Raw genomic sequence first — 17262 nt, 5'->3', positions numbered from 1 at the left:
AACATTTTGTCTTCATTTTTCCACATTCATGAGGCCAGAGCTCTGTCCCTGAGGTGTGAAGGAATGGAGCGAGGGGCAAATGTGAGGACAACATGAGAAAAAGAGGAGAAGAACCCAATGAAGAGAAGTGGGAGGTGATAAGTGGAATAATTAAAAGAAGCAATTCACACTCATTTGTTAATTTGTTCCTCATCTCCCCTTTTGTTAAATTCAAACTAATCACTAACAATCCAATTCTTTCAGAAATGAATGACTGGATTGCATGTTCCACGACAGATATCAGATAGACAGTAACAATGTTCAAAACTATATATTTTCAAATAAGTATGTAGTTTTGTGTTGCCTGCCCTGAACCACTGGTTTCAGGTGCACCTGATCCCGATCGGACGCGTTTCTCAGGCAGTGTTTGCATAACATGCATTCTTGCATTCAAAAACAGCTAAACGGAGCGCAACGAAATGGAACAGAATGCACGGGTCTTGAGACGTATTTTAAAAGTCCTATTTAAAAAGTAAACGACTATTTTTAACATGACACGATATAAAAAACGCATTGATCGAAGATGGGTGGTAAAAAAAAAAAAAAAACAGTGCATGATGCAATGCAATGGTCAAAGATGTCTGTTTGTTATGGCTAGTATATCAGAGGTGCATTGAAAAGGTTGAATTTAAAGATGCAACTTACCAAAGAGGGTTTTACCATGCAAACTGTCAAACAACTAAAACACAACCTGCTGTTTAACGCAGCATTGCAAAAATATCAAAATGCATTTAATAAAATACATATATATATATATATATATATATATATATATATATATATGTGTGTGTGTGTGTGTGTGTGTGTGTGTGTGTAAGACAAGATGCAATGTTTCAAAGACAAAGACATCTGTTGAAATGTGTATAGCAGTAGTGATTGCTTCAAAGGGGATGAATTTGAAGCTTCACATCTAAAAATATCACTTAAAACTTGAGTTACAAAAAAATACAACATATACATTTATTGTTGTATGTTTTACATAATTTAATATAAAATAAATTCATGTACACATGGATGGATGGATGGAGTTAGATCCATCCAGCTATCTATCTATAATCGGACAGACAGACAGACAGACAGACGAGAGACTCCAGGGAACCGTAGCACAATCCACACTCAGTGCTGCCAGGATTCTCACCGCACAATTCTTTGACTCCCTCTTTTTCTTAGTCTTCTACATCTTGAACTCACAAACTCTTTCCTATCTGTAGTCTGTGTTTCTCATTCTCTGTCTCTTTTTCAGATAGGGCTCCAACAGTAACGTGACCAGATGTAACAGAGTGACTCTCTCAGAGCTGGTTATAAATCAGTTGGAAACATCTACACAGCAGATTCATAACCCAAAGTGTATGGGAACTGAACACCAGTATTCAGAGTGTGTGTGAATGTGAGTGTGTGTGTGTGTGTGTGTGTGTGTGTGTGTGTGTGTGTGTGTGTGTGTGTGTGTTTACTGGCACTGAACACTTGGGTGTACGATCTGAAGCCAACTCAAGCCTGCCTTTAATAAAAAGCAGTCCCATGTCTTTTTAACCCCACTAAATGCAAGATTGTGATCAGGGACGCTCTAAACTACATTCAGTGACTTATAAAAACTGTTTTCAACACAAAATCTGTCTTCTATTAAATCTTAGGCTTTGCAGAGCTGAGGGAAATTAGTCTTGAATACATAAAACAGCTGTGATATAGAGAGCTGCCCACCCCTACGACCACAAAAATACATGAAATAGGCCATGGTTTATACAATGCCGTATCAGTCAGACATAAGTGTTGGTAACATTTGATCTGCCTTTGACTATCAGAAATTACAACAGCAACAACAGAACTACATTTTTTTGTGGGACATTTCAAGGAGGTTTTTCAGCTCAGTTTAGGTGAAAAATTGTACACTCAAAGGAGTAATAGCACAACTCCACAAGTTATGTGTCAAAATGTAGTATTTACTTTTAGATATTCATCAATTCAACTCTAATCCTGACAATAAGCAATAGAAATAGTCATGCAAACAGTCCTAATAAGGTCAAGAAGTGTTTCAAACATAGTCTGTTTCTCCTCCTTCCTGATGTGGATCAGGCAGCATGAGTGTGTCGGAGCTCTTGCACAGAGCAGCTGGTTCACAGCTGTAAGCCTTGCTTGTTTGAAAGCACTGCCTCATCCCCGCGACCAAACCCAGAACCCAAGGGACATCTCCGCTCGTGTGTGTGACTCTCTCGCTCTTTGTTAGTGCTAATAGCTGCTGAGAGAGATGGGGAAGTAATTATGAGTCTGATAGGGCTGGGTTGAGAGGAAAGTACTCAGTGAGTGAGTGAGCGAGAGAGAGAAAGAGAGAGAGAAGAGAAGAGATTTGTCGGCATTGGCCCACATCCATGCTGGACAGCAGAAGGAAGTTGTTCACGCTGAGTGAGGAAGTAACCCCATTTCCTGGCTTTTCTTATACAGCAAGTGCTCTCTATTCTGTTAAACGTTAACATGGCAACAAACAATAAACCCTTCCCAAAGCCATATGTAATGAGGCAGGGGGCGTAATTGCGTACAGATTTGATGACATAAAGACAAAGGGAGGTTTTCAGTGGCGTTCATTAAGTCTGTACGTCACATGTGGCTAAAAAGCACCCTGATTGTTTAATGATAGGCTGTGTCTAGTTTGGGAGGAAACCTTACAATTCTCAAAGCAACAACATTCCAATGAAAGTGTCCTGAGAACTGGCTATATGCTAACAATCAGAATGAACACTTTCACCACAACCTAAGTAGGAATCAATGCACCATATTGGTTATTGTCTGATATTAGAGATTTTGTTTTATTTACTGTATTGGTTGATATTAGATACACTACTTTTCAAAAGTTTGGGGTCAGTAAGATTTTTGTAAAAGAAATTAATACTTTTATTCAGAATGGATGCATTCAATTTGTTAAAAGTGAGTATTCATCAAAGAATCCTGAAAATATTATCCCACAAAAATATTAAGCAGCACAACTGTTTTCAACATTGATAATAAGAAGAAATTTTTCTTAAGCACCAAATCAGCATATTAAAAAGATTTCTGAGGACCTTGTGATACTGAAGACTGGAGTATGATGCCAAAAATTTTGCTTTTCCATATTTTAAAATGGAATAAATTACATTTTAAAATATATTCAAAAAGAAAAGTTATTTTAAATACAAATAATTTTTCACAATATTACAAATTTTACTGTATTTTTCATCAAATAAACACAGCCTAAGAGGCTTTCTTTCAAAAACATTTAAAATTCTTACCAACCCCAAACAGTAATGTTGATATTGGTCAAAAAGTTCACTTAATTGTATACACTCAATTAGATTACCTTCGCCAACACTCTTTTAATTAATCTTAACACTATAATCTTAAGATCTCTAAATAAATCCATTTTTCATATTGTACATTATAATGTTGTGATGCCTAATTTACTTATAGCATTTACAATGACTAATTCTGGTTTTGTGTTTTATTTTTAATTCAGACAAAATAGTTTACAATTTCATTATAGCTTATCAATATCAACCATATTAAAATTGGTATATCCCTAATCACAAGCCCATTACAGATGGGAATGATTTCACATCATTAACATCAATACTTTCTGATGCACACACAATCAGCAATAAGGAGGAAATGAGCCTGCATGACATGGCATGGTTCTCAGGTCAAGCCTAAAAAGCTTGCATATACACACACACACACACACACAGGCACTGTGTATGTGTGTGTCTGGTGCCAGGCTAAGCACATTGCCATGTGGCAGGAATGCAGAACGTCTTAATTCCCACTTCATTTGTTAACCTGCTCTGGGGTTTTAATCCATGGATTTAACAAGCTTGAGCCTCTCACTCCATTCTGGCCTCCCGCAGGATTCTCCAACAATCTTACAAAAAAAGTTCAAGTCCAGGCATTCACGTACAACACAGATGGGAAGTAAAAGGCATCTCCCATCATTCTCTGGAACCTGGAGCAAAAAGCATGCTACAAGACTCAAAATCATCACCTTTGAGGTTTTTAAGTGCTCAGCAGCCAATGAAATTGCAAGAGAATGAGTGACGTTCTTCAGGCTTGTAGTGTGTGCTTGGCAGTTCACTGGGTACAAAGAAAATTCACTCACTATATCCTAAACTGGAGAATTACTTCAAAATGTCATCATAACACAGCAAAGCTTCTTCCAGCGACCCGGGCAAGACCTCCACCGCACCAGCTGGTAGGATGTGGGCATCCCTGATATATGCACGACAGTGGGCCATTTCATAACTGGTCCGTTGTGTTCTGATAAGTGGGAGTTTGCCAGAGATAAATCACATTTCACACCAGAGAGGAGCAGCGGGTCAGAACCGTGGCCGGGCACCATGCATGCCGCTAGCAGGCGGGAACAATGGGCAAAATTCTTATTGCACACGCTGCAACGGCTGATGTGAGCAAATACATGCGACTTGAAACATCCTACACAACTGGGGCGACATGCCAGGCGAGAAAAGAAAGAAAAGCGAAATCAATCCCACCCCAAGGAATGATACCCAATACAGATGAACAAGGAGAAACATCATCTGTGGGACACAATGGGCGAGCTGCAGCATTGTGAAAATGAGTGCATCCAGAGGGAAATGTGTGTGTGTGTGTGTGTGTGTGTGTGTGTGAGTGTCGAGAGAGAGAGAGAGAGAGAGAGAGAGAGAGAGAGAGAGAGAGAGAGAGAGAGAGAGAGAGAGAGAGAGGAATGTGAAACACCAACAGCAGCATTCCTCCCTCTTCTTGCCGAGCCTGCAGTCATTATATTGTCTTGTTTTTTTAGGCTCTATTCTGGAGGGATTGGGATTGGGTCTGACTTGCATGTGGACTTTTAGTCATATTTTACATTATTCCATTTCCTCCAAACAAGAGCCTCTAATGCACCAACTGCATTACATGACAACTCTTTGTGTCTGAAACCTGCTGAGATGAGCTGCTAAGCATAAATAAACAGCCGTCAGATGGAAAACTCATCTTGAGAAATACAACTATATGCAACTCATCCTTCAACTTCAGCTTTCTGGAAACATCGAAAGCACACAGTCCACACACACCTACCCCACAATAAAAACAGTAAAAAGATTTGCTCCTCTCCTTCCTCTCAAATACAAACAAAACTAGTTAATTCCTTTATATTTCGAAAAAAGTCCATATTTTCCCCTCATACGTGTCCATTTTGAATTCTTCTCTCACATACTAAGAGCCGCTGCAGATTTTCTCCGCTCAGACTCTCACATCTGGGCAGAGGTGTGAAACACGAGTTACCCTCAGCAAGAAAAAAAAAATCCTGAGGGCTTTGTACATTTTTATGCAATTCGTATATAGATGTCTTACACTTTTCTTTATTAATGCGCTTTAAATAACGTGAGGATGACACGCCATTCGAGGCCGTGCAGAACTGAAACGTGAGCGCTGATGCTTCACACCGCCGATACGTTACAGATGCGTATGACTATTTTTTTTAAAAACGTGTTCTGAAATAAAAGCTGTTAAAGTACTTACCATATGTTATTTTAAGGGAGCAGATAACAAGAAGGATGACTCTGCCCGAAGAGACACCGGGTAATTGGCCCATATTTTGAGTAAAATCCACATATAGTCGCCAGCGCGAGGCTGTGCTCCGTCAGGTTAAAGCGTAACGAATCTTAAAATGATCTTCAAATGTTGGAAAACGAATTATACTCGAAAGAGAAGATGTCTTTTGACCGTCAGAATGTCTCGTTTGCCCACATAAATCCGTATAGTGCCTTCATTTGAAAGTTTTCTTCACGTAGTTGAGCTGTTGATCTAACTTTCTGAACTTCTCTCTTCTTTTCGTCCCAGCCACTGAAGTCGCAAACGGAGATGTTCTTCCGCCAAACCTACGGGTGGATCTATTGTCTGTGATGCGTCCAGAAATAACGAGCTTCTCAATAGTTTACTTCCTAGAAGTCGTTAAAATATTTACAGAGTTAAATTATGAATTTATTTAGCCTTGAGTGGGTTTTGGAAGAAGACTCAATTTTGTTACAAATATATATATATTTTTTTTCAGTGGCGGAGGAATTTTCACTCATTCGGCAAAGACGAGTATGACTCAAAATTAACCCGTTCATACTTTTTCCTCTCCACCCGTTGACGTTATTTCATAAATTACCCACCCCTTTCTCTGGGGGGTTTGATTTAGGGAGTTTTATCCGTTAATTCATCGTCTTTCACATTTACCAGACGTATGTGTAGGAATAGAAAACAGATTAATTACAAAATGGTGTTGTTTTGGTCAAATTTATTATTACCCAACAACCCCATTTGGTATTAGGCTAATCTGCTTTCGACATGTTAATATTTGTAATTTGTGTGTTTAGTATTTGTCCCAATACATTTGGATGACTTGGATTTTTATCCAAAATTAGATGAAATATTATCATAAATTAACAGCAAATTTCTTCACAATTTCAAATTGAAAGGAATATGAATATATATTACGTGTTAATGTCTCACGTTATGTTTCACTTTCCACAGATTATGAGTAATTAAAAGGCTTTATGTGTGCTGTATTAAACTAGCTTTTGTCATTTTGAAGCACTGCTATGAGAAATAAAGGAGCGAATGACTACACATTCTCATAGGAGAAAAAGGAAGTTAGGATTTCATGGACACATTAAATATTAATACAATGAAATATGTATTGCTTATATATAGATGATGTGCATGAATTTATTTATAATAAATCCTGCAATATTCCATAAAAATAAAGAATTGTCCATTTTGATTTCATGGTGACTTTGAAGTCCAGGTCAAGTCAAATTTTGGTGAATACGTGTCCAGCTTTCTGAGTTTCAATCTTAGCATCATAACAGCAAACACAACATCCTCAAAAATGTGTCATTCAAAGCTTTTGAGAGTCCTAACAAAAATGACCAGTCATCTGCTGACATGGGAAATTGATATCAGTCAGTGAAACAAGTCCTGCCCCAGTTCTTTCAACCAACATCACATCAAAACATACAACACAAATGTCATGAATCAAGCACCATCTACCCTGAGATCATCAAAGATGTGCTGTGGACACCATTGTTTGAGATGTTAAGTTAAATGGGATCCTGTTGTAAAGGCAAAATAAACAAATCAATCCCTTTTTTTGTTCATGTCCTCCGTTGCTTTCTGATGAAAGACTTTGCATTGAATAGAGCAAATTAACCCTTCCAGTTTCCCTGTAGGGGGTCCAGCTTTGGTTTCTCTATGACTGCAATAAAGGGATTGCTGTGCCATAATGCCTTCCTCCAGGGTGCCATAGACTTTCTGTTCTTTCCCTATTTTTCCAGACCCAGACAGCTTGCAGGTCTCAGCTCATTTCTCAAGGATGACCTTTTCAGATGCACATCATGTGATTTTCAATTACTACTCTAGTTATTACAAATATAGAGGTATGTGATTATTACAATCTGTTTTTTGTTTTGTTTTTTGGCCTTGGCTGACATCATAAAAAATATTTTTTCCATAAATGTAATTTTTACTGAAAATATTGCATAATTTCAACATTGTTTGTTTTATCAACGTCACATTAATTTCATGGCTTCACACTGAACAATTCTAACCTATTATCCATTTTTACTAGGAGTTTCTATTGGAATCTCCCCTAAAGTCCCTAAAAACAACGGCTTCAATCTTTGGGTGTGCCATCTGTGCCGTTGAGCTCAGATTATGCTCATTTAGCACAAAAAAAAAAAAAAAAAAACATCTGTGCAATGCGTCAGCTGAAGCCATCTGTAAAACTTAGTTTCATTTATTGTTATTTTAAATGTCTAGAAAATGAAAATGTCTGAGCAGGATCTAAGCATATTTTCCATAGTAAAGGGAAGAGAGTAAAGCTACTTCTTGCACGTCATCTCAAGTAGAACAAAAAAAAAGATTTTGTTGTAAATTTAGCAATTGATGAGCACCTCAACAAGCAACATATTTGGTGTTACATCAATGGCAGGGTAAGTAAAAACACCAGACTGGCCTCCAATTTATACAACTTCTCAAAGTTGGAACAAACTTCATCCCAGATTGATGGACACTTGATGCCAGGGCTGCAAATGTAAATATCAAAATGAATGAATGTACCCATGATAAGGCAAAGGTCATCTGGAACTGCTGGGACAATTTTTAATGGCCTGCCATTCAAAGGGTGATTTATCTCAGTAGTAATGCGACAAGTGGACCGGATAAAACACTGATATATGGCGGCTAGGTGGCATCAGAAGACTGATTGCCTCTCGATTGGCTACCTACACCCCCACCTTTTCTGCCCACTCTTCATCAGTGTGGGAAACTACACTTAGTACACACCAAAAACTCAGCCCTGACATTTAAAGAGGAAGTTACCAGATTGAGAAAATTAGATAGATGGATGGATAGATAGATAGATAGATAGATAGATAGATAGATAGATAGATAGATAGATAGATAGATAGATAGATAGATAGATAGATAGATAGATAGATAGATAGATAGATAGATAGATAGATAGATAGATAGATAGATAGATAGATAGATAGATACATACATACATAGATAGATACATAGATAGATAGATAGGTACATAGATACATAGATACATAGATACTGATGAAATCCAGTGGAAGCATCATCTATCTCTCACTCCGTTAAAATGAAATGGGAGAGAGGGCATAGGAAGTGAGGGGTATATTTAGTGGTAGATTATCTCCCTCTTCCTGTGACCTTTCATTTACACTTCAACATAAACTGGATGGCCCAGCAAAAACTGTAGCAGTTGCTGTAAGATGATCACAAAGGCTTAAGATCTTCAAATCCAAATGTGTAACATAAAAATGATTAAGGGATTGTGCAACTCATCCCTACATATGTTTACTTCAGAAACCTTTTTCAAACCTTTGGGAAAAAGGCAGTTAGATGACAGCAGGTGAGGCATGGGAAAAGACAATGCATGGATTAGTTTAACATGTTAACTAATTTCTGCTCATTGTTTCCAATATGTTATTACCCATACCCATGCATCATCACATTAGGTCATCACATGACTTTTTACACACAAAACATATCTACAAAAGTCATCCGCAAAAAACTTAATTTATCAAAATCTAATATAAATGCCGGCATTGCAATGATGCCATAGTTTTGTTCATAAAATAGGCCAACCTTTTCTCCAGAATGGGAATTAAATAGAAAGAGTTTGTTGTGATGTGATGAGCCATGTGACATGCAGTGGGCCTGTAATTTGCATCAGCATTATGAATATGACACAAATGAAGCTGGAAAACTGTGCTCTTTTGAATGTAAGGTGTGTCTGAAAACAATGGAGTGTTTGTACCGTTTGACAACAATATGCTAACAGGTAAAAGACCCAAAATCAGAAGGAGAACATGAAAATGACCTGGATATGGACCGAATATGCAACAGATGTCAAAATCAAAATTGAAAGATTTACTTCCCTTTAACATGAGCTGGAAATTGAACTGGCCACTCCAGAGGAAATGCATTTTTAAAAGGAATGACAGAAATAACCACTTGTATTGCAATTTAAAGAAATTCTACATAGGCAATTCAAAGAATATTAGGCCCATAAACCATTAAACCTCAAGGCTTCAAAAATGTTATCTTCATAAACATAGCTTTTCCTATTAAAAACCTCACCTAAGAATTGAATTTAAAAATGCATTCTTATTTCAACTCTGAATAGTGCAAAACCCTGATTCACTGAAACAGCAAACACAGACTTATTGCGTTTCACAGTAAAAATGGGTTAAGGGCCCAAAAGAGGCTGTGAGAATTTGCACATCATCTTCAAGTTCTCAAGACTTTGGTTCACTTTGCGCAAGTGTTGCAGCACCACACTACTTCTAACCGTTTCACAGTGGTCAGGACTCTGGGTCGGCTTGCGGCCCCTTCTGACGCAGCCTGGCATGAAAATTTGTCCTCAGAGGGGCAAAGACAGTAGAAAGGTTACTGGAAGAAGGCGTAAGGAGAGAGCTGACAGTTAAAGCAGTGAGGTTCCTAAGGGGGAGAATTTTGTCCGTGTCCTGTAAGCGGACCTTGGGTCTTGGCCGGAGCAGGTGCGTGGAATTTGCTGTTGCAAATGTGACGTCTACTCAGCCATCACATACACGGTGAGAGGGCTATTTATACAGCACTGTGGGAAAAGGAGAGCGCACTTGTTTATGAGCATTGACCTACAGACATGAAGAACGAAGGCCATGCCATTTCAGCCTTAGACCCATTAGTGACATCAACGTCAAAGTCTGCATGCGGACACATACAGTTCATATTTACATAACCCTTGCAGAATCTGTAAGATGTTTATCATTTTTCATCTATATCAAAATAGTAATTTTTACTATTAACTATTAACTACGACTTTTGCCTCAATTAAAGGCAAATTAATATATATATATATTAAGTTAATTGTTTTTAAGTAATTTGACATATAGTCCACAAGACAAAATAAATTAAATAGCCTATAATAATAATACATATGTTAATTAATAATAATATTAATAACAATAATGGAAATAATACCATATTGTGTGATGTTTGAGGAGGTAACACACCATTTTAAGAACAGGATGATTTGTGTAAAGTTAATATTTTGTTTTGTGAAATATATGCATATATCTGTTTTATTTTTTATTTTTTTTTAAAGATACATCTTAGATGCACCTATGAGGAAAAAATAGCACTGTAACACAACTGTAATTGATTAAGGTATGATGTAAGAACCATTGTGATGATCCATTACGAGTGTGTGTATGTGGGTTACAGTTGTAGGGTATGGCAAATCGTTTTAGAGCTCATGCTGGATAAGCCGCCCTTTGATTTTCTGAGGCTGGTCCCACTGGTTTAAAAGTGCACTGAGGTCAAAGTAATTCTCTATGCTCGGTAGCCTCTCACACAGTCCGAAGGGAATAAGGGAGAGAGAGAGACAGAGAGATAAATTAAATAAAAGATCAGTGATGTTAAGTGCTGAAAATATCAAAATATACACAGATTTGTGTATTACAGGCAGTATAAATACATACGCACACACAGAGACACATATGCATGTAATGACAACTGGGGAAAGTGTAAAGTGAGTGAGCCTGGTGTTTTTCCTGCCATGGGTTAATTGTGTCATAAATCCAACTTGACTGGCATTCACACCTCCGACTTCAACAGTCTCCCACAGCAGCGTACCTAATCTAGATAGGACACTATTAATACTGCCATCTGCATAGTAAGTGTAGTAATAACATGCAGGTAAACCAGCTAGCTTTTTTTTTTACAGAACAGACTGTATTTGCAGGCATATTGGAGATGTTATCATTAATGGAACATTGCAGTTAATAAATAAATAAAACACAATTTTAAAAGAATGACTCTTGCGGTTTCAAACAGAATTGCAAAAATAACTGTTTTCACTGTATCTTCACTGTATAACTGGTTTCATGAACTGACAGCTTTTCCCTGTTGAAATAAACCAACTGAAGCTGGTTTGCTGGTCTTTGTTGGTCTCCTAGTTTGGTTAGGCTGGTCTGTTGGCTGGTTTTAGAGGGGTTTTGGGCACTTTTTAGCCTGCCCCCAGCTAAACATGTGCTTGAACAGACTGGAAGACAGCTTAAAGGGTTTGTTCACCCAAAAATGAAAATTCTGTCATTATTTACTCATCCTCACCCTGTAGTTTCAACCCTGTAAGACCTTGGTTCATCTTCGGAACACAAATGAAGATATTTTTAACTCTTTCTGACCCACCAACAGACTGCAAAGTAATCGCCACTTTCAAGGCCCAGAAAGATAGTAAAGACATTGTTAAAATCGTCCTTAATTTTGAAGCGACAAGAATACTTTTGTGTGAAAACCCCCCACAAAAATCTACTTAAATGTTCTAATTGAACTAAGGCCTAATCCTGGCTTGATCTAAGCCCTGTCTGTGAAATCTAGCTCATATGTGTTAGCAATATCCTATATCACAAATTCCTGTAATGCTTGAATGGTATAGACAAGGTGCAAAATGAGAAAAAAACTAACAAATTGATGATCAATTCTCTGCCTAGAACGGTAGTCCCAAAAAACACAAAAAATGATTTAAACAACTAATTTAACAGCGCGAAGAAAACAATTTAAAGAAAGAATTCATGTAATAAAAGCTTCATAGCTTTTAAACATTCAAAGTGCAGAACCAGTTTACGTAAGTGGCTTACTATATCAGCACAATTTGCTTTTTTTATTTAAATTAGGGATAAAATGTTTTTCTGTGGTAATCAACATTATATGCACACACATTGTTAATCGGACATATGAAGTAGCCCTACAGATCTAACCTAATTACAGTGACACATTACTATACGTTCCCATATGACTGATGAGTTGTACATACGAGGTTTAGTGCGACCTCGGTACGAGGGTCACTCCCTTTAGTGTGTGTGATGGAGATTGTGTACACAGGGTGAAGGGGTATCAAGCTTCAGCCGTCAGTCTTGTTTCAGGCTTGGTGAGGGTGGAGGGCAGTTCCCAGGCCCCCATGTGTACGTTGGGGGGCAATAACTCACAAGCTCCCTCAGAACTTCCTCTTTCGTCCCTGGTTTTTACAACCCCGTAGACTGGAGTACAGCTGCTCTTGCTCAGCGGTGCGAATTGAGGGAGCGTGAGAGAGAAGAAACAGGAGGAGAGACAAGACAGCAGGAGAGCTGATGGAGAAAGGTGAAATCACAGTGTCAATTTGAACAACGAGCAGGAGAAAGAGGAAGCCTTAAGATTCAAGGCATTTTGTGAGAAATATGGCAACCAGAACTACAATATGGTTACAAAACGTCACTGTGTGTAAGAACGACAATATGTGTGATTTATGATGGTTAAAGCGTCACTATAACAAATGAGAATGGCTTGACAAACAATTCTCATGCGGATGAGATATTATATGTAATTTATCAACCTTTATCAATTCAATAAAATATATTGGACCCCTTACAAATCTTTTCCACCATATTGCACACCAAATATCATAACTTGGTATTACATGCCACGGTCATCACAAAAAAAGAAAGATATCCAACGAAACAACATTTTCAGAAAAAAAACCTATACCGCCATGATGCTGGGTTTTATTTTTCGAAGGTGTTGCGCACTGGCCAAAAATCAAAAGAGCCTTGAACTCTCCTTCAAAGCAAGTCAAACTGATTTTTTGTAAATTGTATCACCTGCCAGGCAATGAAGTAATAGCATAGCAACCATGTAGGACACATTACATGTTTAGTAAGAAATTAATGTTAATTTTAAATAATACTTTTTTTTTTTAAATATTAAAATATTTTAAATTGTAATATTTGACGATATTATTGTTTGTACTGTATTTTTGATCAAATAAATGCAGCGTTGGTGAGTATAGAGACTTCTTTCATAAAAAACAAAAAAAATGGTAACACTTCACCATAAGGTCTCATTTGATGACAGTAGTTAATGCAAATAACTAACAAACTATTAACTACATATATTTACAGCATTTATTAGCCTATGTTAATGTTAGTTAATAAAAATTCTGAAAGTTCACAGTGCATAATTAGATCAACTAATGTTAAAGTATGCGTAAAATATATTAGTAATATTCTGTATTGTTCATTGTTAGTCCATGTAAACGTATGTAGTTAAGTAATGTTTACAAATGAAACCTTATTGTAAAGTGTTACCAAAAAATCCTCCCAACCCCAAACTTCTGAATCGTATACGTGTGTGTGTTTGTGTGTGTGTGTGTGTGAAGTCAAATAGGCCTACAATAGTAAATAACTATTAACTAGAATGGTTTGCCAGTCCTCACCAAAACCATCCAATCACTTGTTCACACATTTCAGTAACTTTCCCTGTAAACCTCTCAGAAACAGTGTGTGCGTGTGCATAATCAGTTTATGGTGCGTTTAGTACATGTGCAGCATACACGACCCCTGATCACACCAAGTATTTTAATCCAATCGGCTTCGTTTTCACATGACTGTCACGCACCCCGCCACCATGGCAACAGAAAAGAGAGACGGGAAGAAAGTAGAAAAGAGAGCAAGAGATAGGAGTGGAAAATGTTCCCTCTTCGCCTCTGGCCTTATTACAACTATTAGTTCTGAACCTGACCTCATCTGAACCCCATCTTGTAAATGAGCGCTTGGCTGTTGTCCGGCCCAGTCTGTATCACACTAGAGCAACTTTTCAAGCGGTGTTGATGATCAACAGTAAGCAAACACTTCCCTTCTCACATAGCTTCCCACAGTGTCAGATAAAGGTCTTCTACGAAGGTGAGATAGAAAAAACAGATACACCATTTTCTCAGGTCACAATGGCACAGAGCATTTTATCTCAAAGGGAGAATGTTTTTACCAGGTTTATAACTTTTTCAGTCAATCAACTCTAGAGCTCATCAAGTGTGTCTGTCTAGACGTAAGTGACAGTTATGAGCCTAATAACACGATATTTTCTGTGTAAAAAAGTGTGTAGCCTAGGAGGAAATAGATACTGATGGTGAGCAGGGTCGTGAACTACAAATCAGATACATCTATGTGCCTGATACAAAGAGTTCTTGTGAATAACACTGCTGAAGATGCAGAGGCTAACTGAGAAAACTTTTCTGCAAACCTCAAGGACAGCTTCTGCTAAAAACGCACCTACAAGTGAAATGCACAGCACAAGTTAGTTATATACCCATTCATTTCTGCAAAGAAATATCCAGCAATAGTTCAAGGCCTGGCAGTGTTAATCAGCAGGTCAGCCTCCGCAAACTCCCACTTCCCCCTCTGCAAAGAGAAACTAAGGGGTGAAGAGTTGAGCCTGTGCATTGTGGTTGGTGATGCACGCTATCGTGGCAGCTTCTCTTTTCGGCTATACCCACTTCCTGTACACACGGAGACATAACGGGGAACGAACATCAGTGTTTCGTTGTCTCTGCAAAAATGGTTAGCACCTTGCATCGAGTGTCTAAAATCATCTCTCTCACTCACTCTCTCGGTTTCCTTTTTGCTGAAAACTTATCACAATAACGGAGAACAGGAAGGTTTTGTATGCTCACAGTTGGGCGCACTCTGGTGGTTGTGCAAGGAAAGACGAAGCGGACATTGACAAAAAAGCTCTTTTTCCTTCATCAAAAAAGTTTTGCATATAAACGAAGCGAATATGTGTGTGTGTGTGTGTGTGTGTGTGTGTGTGTCAGAAGAGAGAAAATGTATCAAAATGTACACAGTGTAATTTTTTTATTATTCTTTTTTGGAAATGTAAGGTTTTATTTGTGTTATTTTCTTGTGAAAAATATTGTTCTAAAAAATTGCAAGACATTTGATAAAAAACAGACTATAAAGCGATGTCCCTCAGTCAGAATTCAACCCGCAACGTCAACCATTCTCCACCTATAATAATTTAGACTCCACCCATATGTGACATAATTTACCAGAAATTACATAATTCAGGCCTTTTTAACAGTGTTGTGTTGCATAAGATAGTATCATATCATAGTATCAAGTAGTACCATACTTTTTATTAATATTTTTGAGGCATATTATAGTCAAGGGAGGGTACTGTCAAGCTTAACAACTCAACCCTATCACATAAAAATTAAGATGGAAAATTATTTTTCAAAGTTTTATTTTAATCCATGAATAAAATGTACTTATTTCATTGCTGCCATATATGGTCTACTCTCCTACACTACAAGAGGAGCAGTGGCCATTTTGTACAGAAAACCTCAACCCCGTCACACTCAACCTTGTGACAGGGTTGAGTTTTTCACTTAATTTATGGATCATTTTAATAAAAAATATTTTAAATAGTCATGTTTCAGTAAAGAAAGATTTACCAAATTCATGACAACTCATAATTTTGTTATAAATAGAATATTTGATGTAATGTGTCCACTTAAACACTGACAAGCATCTTATCTCAGAAATGGCAGCCACATCAGCAGCAGAAAGACGGTGTTATGCATGCAGATATGTTGATCCAGAAAGAAGGGCACAACATGAAATAGAAGAAAAAAAAGAAAAAAAAGATAAAATTGAAGGCAATGCTCCCTTCAAACCGGTAACAGTCTTCAACCCCGTCACACTATTCTCAACCTTGTCACAGAAACACCACAGAAACACAATTTGTCTATTTTTAACTTCAGTCTCAAAAAATTTGAAACAATTCATAAATATTACATTTATAGTTATTAAATTGTTATGAGGGACACATGAGCAGTAGGTAGATGTTTGTTTTATAGCAAGTTTTGAGTAAAACCCTTAAAGGGTTGAGAATAAAAGGTGTTTAAATCTGTAAACACTGAAATTAATAAAAGGTATATATATATATATATATATACACACACACACACATATATACATATACAACATGAAAATAATGTACCCTCACCACATGAGATCCAGTCATCCTCAGGGTGTTCACATAGAACGCCTTTAAAAAAAAAAAAACGCAAAACAGCAAAGGTACACAAGCATTTTTATCTTAAAATGCGTCTGAAGCAGCAACGAGGCACACCAAAACTATTAGACACATTAATCTTGCGCATGTATACATGTAAACTACTTTAAATCTACTTTTTAAACTAGCGTGGTCAAATGAAAAACAGAGCCCATGGGGCAGGTGACATGATGCGATAGTCCAACTAGCAAAATACTATTGGCACTTATGTCTCCAAGGTGTCTTTTAAAGAACACTGCATCTGGAAAGCACCTGTTTTGTACAATCATATGATAAGCATCTTTTTAAAAAGCAGTTTCCATAAACATAGGCGTGCTATCATGATTCAGATTAATACTTTACTTCCCATACAACTGAAACCTTAGTTGTAAAAATGTTGTATTTTAGGGATTTTTTTTTTTTTTTAGAACTGCAGTGGACAAAGAACTATTGCTTCAGGTAGGTGATTGATGTCAGGTGAAGTCCACTGTCATAGCAGCAAACACAACTTAAAAAACAAAGTATACCTTTATTTGTGGCAATGATACCATTTCTTTAGGTATGATTGATGGTTACCTTGTAATGAGTGAACTGTAAAAATGGGTTACAATTTATTTTAAGGTGTCTCTGTTGCGGGACAGTGTAATAATATTTAAGAAATGAGTAATAATAATTAACTAGAAGTACTTACTATAGGGTTAGGGTCAGGTTTAGTTCCATGTAATTAAGCACAATTTATAGTAATTGCATGTAACATGTGTTACAGACACTGTAAAATAAAGTGTTACGTAAAATGTCCCATTTCAG

The 17262-nt window shown here is 37.3% G+C and overlaps 1 protein-coding gene across 2 annotated transcripts in view; it reads right to left on the bottom strand.

The window, feature by feature from the left end:
* notch2 (notch receptor 2) overlaps nt 1–5879 on the bottom strand; it is a 53891-nt gene extending 48012 nt beyond the window's left edge. For both annotated transcript variants that reach the window (XM_079897456.1, XM_079897457.1), the window contains exon 1: nt 5554–5879. In XM_079897456.1, the coding sequence (XP_079753582.1) occupies nt 5554–5626 (73 nt within the window). In that variant the 5' untranslated portion in view covers nt 5627–5879. The remainder of the gene's footprint in view (nt 1–5553) is intronic.
* Between the last annotated feature and the right edge of the window lie 11383 nt (nt 5880–17262).

Source organism: Squalius cephalus, assembly GCF_949319135.1.
Source record: "Squalius cephalus genome assembly, chromosome: 16".
NCBI lineage: Eukaryota > Metazoa > Chordata > Actinopteri > Cypriniformes > Leuciscidae > Squalius > Squalius cephalus.
The sequence above is the reverse complement of the archived record's forward strand: the minus strand, read 5'-3'. Positions and strand labels throughout refer to the sequence as shown.